At 36.5% G+C, this 12,212-nt stretch overlaps 1 protein-coding gene across 8 annotated transcripts in view; it reads right to left on the bottom strand.

Moving 5' to 3' along the window:
* The window catches only part of RPS6KA3 (ribosomal protein S6 kinase A3), a 116,749-nt gene that overhangs the window by 76,581 nt on the left and 27,956 nt on the right, over positions 1-12,212 (bottom strand). For all 8 annotated transcript variants that reach the window (XM_063660543.1, XM_063660541.1, XM_054471564.2 and 5 more), the window contains one exon: positions 7,832-7,888. In XM_063660543.1, coding sequence (XP_063516613.1) covers positions 7,832-7,873 — 42 coding nt within the window. In that variant the 5' untranslated portion in view covers positions 7,874-7,888. The remainder of the gene's footprint in view (positions 1-7,831; positions 7,889-12,212) is intronic.

The following is a 12,212-nucleotide window of genomic DNA, read 5'->3' on the forward strand; positions in this document are numbered from 1 at the left end:
TCCCTTTGACTTTTGTTTACACCATTTTCCCATAAAAGTGCATTTACCCAAATGTTGACATTTACTTCTCAAAAATCCTGTACCATTTTTTAAGAATCAGGTTAAATTTCATGCCTTCTGTGAATTTTTGCCTGATCACACCAGTTACAACTACTTTTTAAATTTCACTTAAATTTTTATCAAAGGCTTTATAAAGGGTCAAAAAGCATTTCAAGGCTTGTAATGAGAAAGCAGCAGTACTCTATGCTCTTGGTACCCTTTCAGTTCTTTTCATTGTTCCCTCTGGTATTTGCCTTTATATGATAAATAATAACCTTATAATACTTTCTCTTGATTCATCAATTTCAGATATTACCTTTAGACATCCTATTACAGATGACTTGGCACTCATATCACAGATTTTAGTTAAATCAATATTTAGTCTTTACAATTATTATGACTATGTAAACACTGCTCACTGCCGAGGTAAAGAATATACTTTAGTTACATCTCTTGTGTACAATTTTTGTTTTTCCTTAAGTTTACAGTTGCTTTGTTTTTTAATTTGCTTGTATTTTCTTTGTATCTATTTCAAATTCTTCCTACTCTGCAACAGCCTCTCAAGTGAATTTTCAATACTCAAGCCTATTTAGATTCATCACTTCTATTCCCCCACCTCTTCCCCCAATCCTGTTCCTGGAGGCAGCATTCTTGAAATTATCTGTCTACTTCAATCTGGACTGAGTACTCTCTAAGCTTACTGAATGAACTAGTCTTCTGAAGCTTCCTTTAATCATAATGGGAAAAAACTTTCATCATGCTTGTAGTACTGGATCTTTTGTTGCCGAATCCCATGTCTCTCTTACTTAGTTAATAACCCTCTAGTGTTGGCAGAGCCCATTTTCCAGCAACTTCCTAAAATAGGTCCGTATCTGAAAATATCTTGGCTGAAAATCATTTTCACTGAGCATTTTAAAGGCGCTGCTCCTTGTTTTCTAACTTCTAATGCTGAAAAGTCTAATATTCTTCTATCCAATCTTTTATATAGGATTAAAAAAATCTCTAAAAGCTTTTAGGGTCTTCCCTTTATCACTAGTGTTTTGATATTTCAGAGATGAGCCTTCTTGAGAGTAGGGTTTTTTAAAATTTCTCTCATTAATAGGCTTTCAGAGGGATGTTGTAATCTGGAGACTCATGGTCCTCATTTTGGAAAATTGCTTTTTTTTTTTTAATTTGGTATTTTAGTATTCCACTTAATCTAAAAACATGATTATCATTATACCATTATGAAAGAAAAGATGCTGTCAATTAATATATATCATACTATGGATTATAACAACCATTCTGATTTCAGAGATATTACAATGTAAAAAAAAAATGTTTCTTATGGTATTTCTTTCCTGCTTTCTTCCCCTTCATTTCCTCTATTGTCTCTTTCTGGAATTCCTATTAGTTAGATGTTAGATTGCTCTTCTTTCTGTCTCCTACTTTCTACCTCTTATTGTTCTACTTTTTGAGAGCTTTCCTCAATTTTAGTTTGTAAATGTTCTACTAAAATACAAAACATTCCTATTATATTTTTAACTTCTAAGAGTTTCTTCTTTTATGATTTCTTTTTTATGGCAAGTTACTTTTTCTTAGGGAATCAATTTTGTCTCAACACTCAGAGGACACTAATTAAACTTGCTTTTTCCCTGCATTGTTTGTTCTTCCAAGATCTCATTCTTTTATACTGGAAGACTGCCTCAAATAACTGGTGATATTTGGCTTTCCATAAATATTTGAGAGTGAGGCATTAAGAAGTGGCCTGGAAGTTATGTGGCTTGTCAACTGGGAGGCTTTCTTATAGGTTAACTGGCCAACTAGGCAGCCTTTACACTAAAGGTCTCCCAAAGGACAGTATCTGACATTTCTTCAGTCACAACGCCCATCCTCCTTCCTGGAGGATATGGTCCCTAGTGGTTGGAATGGGACCAGGTCACCATTTAGCAATAGGTTTTCACTTGACCTCCCTGTTTCCAGCCCAGTGCCTTACCCTACTTCTTCCTGTGTCCAAGGTGCCCAAGTATACAGCTTCTCTGGTTTTCTCTGTGAAATACCTTCTGTCTCCAGAGGAGAGAGGAACTAAAAACTCTTTATATCAATATTCAACCAATCTCTGTTTTCAGCCCCATGCCATATGTCCATGTTCCACAGTACCTGGCGACCCCATTTTTGAGCTCTTCTGAGGCTCTGGGGGCCTTGAATAAGACTTGCTCACCATTAGGATATTCCTCTAAAATCACTTATGTTCTATTAATTTCATCTTGTTACCACTCTTCTATCTGCTTTTCATATTTATGTCTTGTGGTTCAAGTTACAGATATCTTCTGATTTCAAAGACCAAAGTTCTGATCTCTTATTCTCCTTGTTGTTTTGGGTGGTAATTTCGCAGAGAAGAAGAGGACAAAAACAACTTTATTTTGCCATTTTTAAAGCTGCAAGTTTCCCTTATATGCTTCTGTAACAACGAATGTAGCAGAGTACTTGGCACCTAATAGACATTCATTAACTACTTTGTTAACGAATGACTAGATGTAGTTAGAATATGGACTAAGCTACTATAAGAAAAAGATCCCCAAATGCGACAACTCAAACAAAGTAAGTGCCTTTTTCTTCCCCCCCCCTCACAGAGTAGTCCATAGGTTAAGAGCATACTTTTGGGTGAAGAGGTGTCACTAGACCATTAGGTCATTAAGGGACCCAGATTTCTTCTCTTATTATCCACCTTCTCTACTGTCTTGGCCTAGTCAAAAGTGGCTTATCATTACATTCTGCATTCTGGCCCATGGAAAAGGGGCCAATGAACCTGCAAGAAAGCCTACCAGCTGACGACCTCCATACATAAATTTATTATCTCACAGTTTTGGTGGACCAGGAATCTGGGCCAGCATCCATGTGAGCTTAGAAGCAGATCCTTCCCTGTCTCTAGAATGCAGGTTCTTGCAGATGTAAACGCTACTAAAGCCATGAGTAGGAGAAAGTACAAACCATTTAACATCACAATGGAAAATGCTTTTAGACTACAGAGAATAAAAAACTTGGAGGTTTTCCTTCTGATTGTTTTTACATTAGCTTACATGTAAATATCTATACTACAGACTAATGAAGTAAACTGCCTCAAATGGTTTTGGAGAGGGCAGGAATCTGAAGGCAGCTCAGGGCACTAGGCCCCATGCCTGGGTCCCTACGCTAGCTAAAACTTAATCCATTCATTCATTTAATTAACAAATACTTATTGAACACCAACTGGGTACTGGGCACAGACATAAAACAAGGAATAAGTCAGACTTGGTCACTGCCTCATTCAACTCACAGTTTAGTAGGGAATATAGACCAAGTAAATAAGCAATGGAAGCTGGTATGGTGTTGCCTTTTAAGGTATGCACAGGCTCCTGTGGCAGCAAAAAGGAAAAACACTTAACTCAAGGTGAAAGTGGAAGTGGTAGTTGTAAAGGGAAGACATCTCAGTTGAAATGACACCTAAACAGATCTGAAAGATGACCACGAATTAAGTAGTGGGGATGGCGGTAAGGGAAAAGAATTCTGGGAGAAGGAACATTGTCTTTGAAAGCCCATAAGCAAAAGAGAAGCTGATACATTTGAGTGACTGGACTTTCAGTAGAGGGTAGAGGTGTGCGGCTAGAGAGGATGTGGAGAGAAGTATGCAAAGCCTTATTACGCAGGGCCTGGTAGGTCATGTTATGGAGGTTGGGTTTTTATTTAAAGGAACCATAAAACTATGGAGGTGTTTTAAGCAGAAGGTTAAAATGATCTTATTCTTCCACAACTGACATAATGTTCATGACAATTTGTTTGATTTCTGAAAAGTTAACACTCCTAAGATGCTAAAAAACAGATAGAAACACCTAACATTTTAAATATACATATGCAATAACCAGATGGAAAACATAGCAGAAAAAAAAATCCCACTTACGACATAACAAAGACTGTAAAACTATAAAATACCCATAACTTAACAAATGCACAAGAACTGTATGTAAAAAACTATAACTTTTTTTTTTTTTTTTTTTCAGACAGGGTCTCATTCTGTCGCCCAGGCTGGAGTGCAGTGGCATGATCATAGCTCACTGCAGCCTCAAACTTCTGGGTTCAAGTGATTCTCTGCCTCAGCCTCCCAAGTAGCTGAGACCACAGCATATGCCACCACGCTTGGCTTATTTTTAAATCTGTAGTAGAGACAGGGACTTACTATGCTGCCCAGGGTGGTCTCGAACTCCTGGGTTTAAGCGAACCTCTTGCCTCAGCCTCCCAAAGTGCTGGGATTACAGGCATAAGCCACCACGCCCAGCCAAGAAACCATAAAATTTTGATAAAGAATGTAAAAGAAAATCAGAAAAAATGAATGTCCCTGAATGTGAAGACTCAATATTGTTAAAATAACTTTTCATGTTAATCTGTAAATTTAAGGCAATTCTCATAAAAATCCCAATAAATTTTTCAGAAGTACTTGATGAACTGATTGTAAAGTTTATCTGGAAGATTAAATGTATAGGACTACATTTATAAGACTACATATAAGACTTTTTACAAAAGTAAAAAGGTGGGAAGGCTTGCTTTACCACATTAAAAAAAAACATATAATAAAATGACAGTAATTGAAAAAGTATGTAAAGTCAAAATATTCAGGGGGATTGTGGGTTGAATTGTGCCCTCCAAAAAGGTATGTTCAAGTAATCCCCAGTAATGGTGAATGTGACCTTATTTGAAACCAGTGTCTTTGCAGATGTAATTAAGATGAAGTCATATTGGAGTGGGATGGTCCCAATCCAATGACTAGTGGTCTCATGAGAAGAGGGAAATTTGGACACAGACACAAACAGAGAGATCATCTGATGCCCGAGGCAGAGAGTGGAATGATGTATCTACAAGCCATGGAATGCCAAGGATTGCTGGCAAACACCAGAAGCTGGAATACGCAACGAAGGAACCTCCCCGAGAGCCACCTGTTGTTTTAAACCACCCAGTTTGTGGTAATTTGTTATGGCAAAGCAGGAAACTGATACAAGGGGTATAAGGCAATTTTATACATGATAAAAGAGGTATCTCAAACGAGTAGGGAAATAACAGATTTTATTTATTCAATAAATAGAGGTTAGGGTAACAGGCTATCTATTTGGAAAGAAAAGTGAGATTTCTACCTCAGACCAGGTACTAAATTCCAAGTGGATCACAGATCTAAATGTAAAACAAAACAAAAAACACCAAAAAACTATAAAAGATCAAAATGTAAAAGGATTATTTTTATAACCTTAGTGTAGGGAAGGATTTTCTAACCAAAGCATGAAACCCAGAAGCCAGATGTGACCATTTAAAAATGACAACTTCTGGCCAGGCACAGTGGCTCACGCCTGTAATCCCAGCACTTTGGGAGGCCGAGGCGAGCAGATCACAAGATCAGGAGTTTGAGACCAGCCTGACCAATATGGTGAAACCCCGTCTCTACCACAAATACAAAAATTAGCCAGGCGTGGTGGCGCGTGCCTGTAATCCCAGCTACTCAGGAGGCTGAGGCAGGAGAATCGCTTGAACCCGGGAGGCAGAGGCTGCAGTGAGCCGAGGTAGTGCCACTGCACTCCAGCCTGGATGACAGAGCAAGACTCCGTCTCAAAAAACAAACAAACAAACAAACAAACAAAACAAAAAACAAAAAAAAAACTTCCGTACATACTACAATGAAAGGCACATAATCAATGTTTAAAAAAACATATTACAAGATATATAATAGACATGGAGTTAATATCCAGAATATATACAGAGATTGTACAGACCAATAAGGAGACAAGAAGTAACCCCAAAGAAAACTGAGCAAAACATAAAATAACAAACGCCAATAATGATGGATACTCAACCTCACTAGTAATGAAATGAGATGCAAATTAAAATGGGAAAGTCAGCCAGGCATGGTGGCTCAGCCTGTAATCCCAGCACTTTGGGAGGCCAAGATGGGTGGATCACTTGAGGTCAGGAGTTCGAGGCCAGCTTGGCCAACATTGTGCAACCCCATCTCTACTAAAATTGCAAAAATCAGTCAGGCGTGGTGACGGTTGCCTGTAATCCCAGCTACTCAGGAGGCTGAGGCAGGAGAATGGCTTGAACCTGGGAGTCGGAAGTTGCAGTGAGCTGAGATCACACCACTGCACTCCAGCCTGAGCAGCAGAGCGAGACTCTGTCTCAAAAAAGAAAAAAAGAAAAAGAAAAAAAAGGAAAGTATTATTTATCTAGAGTCACTCAAATTAAAAATATTTTCTGATAATACCTAGTGTTGAGTAGGCAATACTCAAACAGGTATTCTCATATACTGAAATTTTGATGGAAAATTTGATAAATGTCTATTGATTTAAATGTTTATACCCTTGGTTTCAGTACATCCTTTTCTAAGACCATATCCTACTGAAACACAAATTCACAAAAATAGGGGAAAATTACATTAAATATAGGATATTCATAAAATAGAATACTGTAACTGTGTAACCACTTTAAAAAGAGGTAGATCTGGCTGGGCATGGCGGCTAACACCTGTAATCCCAATGCTTTGGGAGGCTGAGGCAGGAGGATTGCCTGAGGCCAGTTCAAGACCAGCCTGGGCAACATAGCAAGACTCCATCTGTACAAAAAACACAAACATTAAAAAAAAATTAGCTGGGTGTCGTGGCATGTGCCTGTAGTCCTAGCTACTAAGAAGGCTGAGGTGGGAGGGTTGCTTGAGCCCAGGAGTTTGAGGTTACAGTGAGTCATGACTCTACCACTGCACTCTAGCCTGGCTGACAGGGAGAGAGACCTTGTCTCAAATAACCCCCAAAACAAAAAAACAAAACAAAGAGGTAGTTCTATATGTATTGTCATACAAAGATGTTCAAGACATGTTAAGTAAAAAGAACAAGTTGCAGAATATGTATTTTGTAAACGTAAATAATAATTATCTTATGTACAAAATATCAAGACGACTATAACTTAGCTGCTGACAATGGTTATTCTGTGAGTGGTGGTAGGGAACAATTTACTAATTCATTTATGTGATATTTAATGAGTGTCCATTATGTGCCAGGCACATTGGTTTAGTTACTGGGGATTCAGGAGTGAACAACAACAAAAAAACCAGATGAGGAAATGGTGAATATCCACTTTCTATGTTAAACGTATCTGTAAAGTATGACCTTTATATGTCTGTCTTTAACAAATTTACGTTCAATTTGGTTATTTAAAAACATAAGCTTAAGGTCAGGCGCAGTGGCTCAGGCCTGTAATCACAGCACTTTGGGAGGCTGAGGTGGGCAGATCACCTGAGGTCAGGAGTTTGAGACCAGCCTGGCCAACTTGGTGAAACCCCACCTCTACTAAAATTACAAAAATTCAAAAATTAGCCAGGTGTGGTGGTGAGCGCCTGTAATCCCAACTACTCAAGAGGCTGAGGCAGGAGAATCCTGTGAACCCAGGGGGCTGAGGTTGCAGTGAGCTGAGATTGCGCCATTGCACTCCAGCCTGGGCGACAAGAACAAAACTCCATCTCAAAAAAATCCCCAAGAAACAAAAAAACATAAGCTTTAGGCACTAATGAAAAACTTTCAACAATATAAAGCAATTTGTTTTATCATTCTCTTAAAATCACTCTTATCAAACAGTTTTTAGAAAGGTCCCTGGCATACTCAATAATATAGTCTGGTGAAGTTAATGTGAAAGGATCGACAAGTTTCTAATACTGTAAAATGATTACTCTGCTCAGTTGAAAAATAATAATAATTTTACAGTATTTCATTTATCTATACCCTTTGTGACAAAATATTTTACTTACGGTTTGTGGGTTAATCTCCTCCTCTCCCATAGGTTCATCCATAATTTGCTGTCCATTCTGTGAAAAGCACAGCAAGCAGAAAGTTACCAAAACAGACCTCACATCAGTTAAAGTTAAATGAAGGCAGACAAAAAAAAAAAAAAATTGTGGAAGATTTTCACCCCTAAAGGGCTCTAATGAAGTAGAACCACCATATGAGTATGCAGTTGCTAAATTTGCAACAGGATGTGCTTCAAAAGTTAATTATTTGAAACTATAAAGACATTTTTTCATGGAAATCATATAATAAATGATTATTACCTTTCCACGTGAGCCCTTGAGTTTAATAGTTAAATGCATTACAAATGGTCTCATTTAAGCCTCACCAAACATCATTTACAACAGTGTATGGCAAAACACACTCTAAATTCCAACTCCATTCATAATTAATCAAACGAACTGATTAATTATTTCAGAGAAAATTAAGCCCAATCTCTACATCAAAATAAATTCCAGATGGATTAAACATTTAGATGTGAAAAAATAAAATTATACAAGTATTAGAATATAGGTGAACAATACTCATGGGGTAAAGAGGGTTGAAATCATAAAGAAAAAAATGACATTTGAATCTATAAAAGTTTAAAACTTCTGCCAGACACAAAACAAGATAAAAGACAAACTGATTACAAAAAAAAGGCAACATATAACAAAGGGTTTGTATCCTCAATACATAAAGAGCTTTGTTTTACAAACCTGTAAGAAAAAACGATGAACCTCAACAGAAATGAGCAATAAGGGAAAAAAGAGTTCAGCCTTAGTACTCATCAAAGAAATGCATTTAACCCAAAGACACCTTTTGCCTTTCAAATTGGTAATGATTTACAAAACAAAAACAAAAACAAAAACAAAAAACCATTCAGTATTAACGAGGGTACAGGGGAGAGAGCACTCTGGACATACTGCTGGAGAAAGTGTGAATCAGCACAAACTTTCAGGAAGGCAATCTGAGTCTGTATTTTAAAAAAAAACAAAATACCACACATAAAATTTTGAAATGTCTCATTGATTCTACTTTTTTAAAAAAAGTAGACAAGTGTACAAAGATGTACATACAAGAATGCTCACCATAACTTTTATTCCAAAAAGAACTTCAAATTGGAAACCTAAATTCCTAACAATAGAGAACTAGTTAAATATATTATGGTACATCCTTATAATGGAATACTATGCAGTCATTAAAATGATAAAGATGTAAATTCATTGACATGGAAAGACAGTCACATGTAAGAAGTGAAAAAGCAGTTTACAAAACAATATGGATTGTAATGATCCCATTCTAAATAAATATATACATATTTCAATGTATATATTTTTATGGGAAAATCTCTGGAAGGATATACACCAAAATGTTAACAGTGGTTATCTCTGGGTGGCAGAATTTTAGACAATTTAAATTGTTTATTTTTGCTTATTTGAATATTCTAATGTGTCTACAATGTCTATAATGAATATGTATTATTTGTGTAATTTTTAAAAACCACAAAAATGGAAGTCAGGAACACATAGTTTCTTCTCTCACTCCCTTACTGGAAAAAGGAGTAGTCCTAACTATTAATTCAACAAGTATACAAGGATCTAAGCTAACCATCTTTGGAGCATTATCACCTGGGAAATAAAAGGCAGCCCACCTATCACCTCATACCTCACATGAGGCAGCTGCTCTAAATATGAACTCCCCTCTTTGTTCTTCTCATCCCTATTTACCATCCATCCATTCATTCATTTCATTTCATTCAAGCTATGTTCTAGGCACTGAGCTGGAGATAAAAGTTAATAAAACATAGCCCCTATCTTAGAAGGTCTGCTGACCTTATACAAAGGGCACCTTTCATTTTCACCACTCATAGAAGATGTTCCTAGATTAGGGAATGCCTATATAATACTATGAAGCACAGAAACAGTGCCAAAATTCAGGAAAAGGTAGGGAGGCAAGTATAAAATCTTTATTTTCCTAAGGTATGTTCAAAGGCTATAACACTGCCCATTTCTTTGGTATAAAGATACTCATGTTATCTCCGGAATATTTCTTTTTCCTCAAAGTGACAACCATTTATTCAACTGATTGACTACTGGTTGTTCTTATCCAAATCTCCCATAGAACTAGCTCCTAACAACTGTGGCTCTGTTGTCAGACATAGAGATTCAAATTCCTATTCTTACCCTATTAATTATGAAGTCTTGGACAGGTTCTTTCAACAATCTAAGCTTTTCAGTTTCTTCATATGGAAAATGAAGATTGAAAAGTCTCATCTTTAGAGGGTTGTAGTAAAGACTAAATGAGTTAAATGATATAAAACCCTAACCATAGTATGTGGCACTTAGTAAACAATCAATGTCAGTTAGTTTTCTTACGTCCAAAATTCAATTACCTCACCTCTGGCCCACCAATCTGCTCCCTCTCCTATATTTGTCATCTTAATGAATGGCACGATCATTCATCTAGCAGCCCAAACCAGATTTTTTCATTAATTGTAAACAGTTATCTTTCTGTAACACAGACTTGCCCCCATGACTCTCCATTGTTTGGCGTTTAGAACCCTCAGTCTAACTTGAGCTACATGTACGTTTTTCATAGGAATAAAATTTAAGAACCATCTGTTCCTTGCAATTTTTAATGTATGCAAAGCAAGTGTCACAACTTATAACTTACTTTTAAAGAAAACTGGTACAGGAGAAACAGCACTAAACTTGGAATTCGCAGACCAAGGATAGAGCCCTAGGCTGCTGCTTATAAGCTTTATGATTTGAGGCAATTCAGACTTTCTCTTAGCCTATTACTTTACCTGTTCAAAATAAGGATACTTGTCCTAGCTACCCAAAGGATTATTACCAGGCTCAAAAACGAGGTAATTCAGAAGAAAGAACTTTATAAATGTTAAAGAGCTGTACCAATGCACATTATTACTAAGGTGAGGTAGCTTCATGAGGATAAAATACTCTGTAAAGTCCTTTTGATCTTGGAATTTAAAAAATCTTTGAATTGATAAGGCATCTCAAAAGTCTTCTGTTCCTACTACACATAATACGTTTCAATTCTTTCTACTCCGTTCTTACTTACGCTTAAATACTACCAGGACAAGAATGTACTACCTCACTAGGCACTATAATATCTCTGAAAAAGTACTGCCTGCTACATGAAATTTTTCATTATATAGCAACTTTCCTCAGCTGTGAATTCTCTTTAAGAGGATTACTAATAAATGATGACTAACTTGCCTGTACTCTATCTGCAAAGTCACAGGAAGTAAATCTACATCTATGACTCTAATCCACCCTGAGTCTTGTCTTTTCTAGATAACTTAAGTTCCTTCAAACATTTCTTTAAGACAGGTAAGACTCATCACCATCTTCTTCTCTGAACACACTCCAAATCATCTTAAAGGGTGGTATATGGAGTTGCATGTAATTAACATTTCAACCCTCAAACGACCAATGCAGAGTAAAGGTCATATTATCTCCCTTGTCCTAGAAAATAAACTTATGCTAATGCCGTTCACATATGCATTATTTTTGGAATGCCCTCAACACAATGCTGACATATCAAGTTTTCTGATTAAATCCTTGTCTTCTTGCACTGCAACCACAACCTGCATCCTCTATCCATACCTGTTGTTACTCTTAGTTCCATGAATAAAACTTTATTTAAAATTTTTGATTCATCTTTTTCCAGCTCTCATCCATTGCTACAGTCTCTATACATTAGATTCCCAATCTGTCAATCAGCCTCTTCACTATTTTCAGCTTCACGTCATCTCAAATTTTACAATAAACTTTCTTTTCTCAAATACTCACCCAGCTAATAGTATAGTATATACTAACAAAGCAACCTAAGAAAAAAATTGAGTGAAACATAATCTGAAGGGTATTTTATGCTCTACTTTTTGTAAAAATAGCTACCTCCTGAGTTTGGCAAAAATTTAAAATGTTGAACAATTTAATTTTTAAAGCAGCGAGCCAATGTTATCCTACATACCAGTGAAGCTTTACAAAGCTTTTTCTACCAAAAAAAGCACCTTTATTTAAATGAAACTTTTCTATCACTTCATCAAAACAAGGATTCAAATGTTATCTATTAGAAATGAGCAGAGTTACTTCTGCAGTTAAGTTTCCCATTTGGAAAATGATCGTTGGTTTTATTAGAGATTAGGTTACATGGATTATGGGTCTTACTCAGTATTTTACTTTCTATTGTTTCCTAAGTTTAAGGAATAGTACTTGTTAAACAAGAAAATATATTTCTCTAATTTTAAAAAACAAGTGGGAAAAAATGTGTTCTAAAGCTGGTCAGTACCACGTTTAAACCCCAATTCTGTCACTTACTGGCGTAGTTACCCGAACT

Source organism: Pongo pygmaeus, chromosome X (assembly GCF_028885625.2).
Source record: "Pongo pygmaeus isolate AG05252 chromosome X, NHGRI_mPonPyg2-v2.0_pri, whole genome shotgun sequence".
In the NCBI taxonomy this organism is placed as follows: domain Eukaryota; kingdom Metazoa; phylum Chordata; class Mammalia; order Primates; family Hominidae; genus Pongo; species Pongo pygmaeus.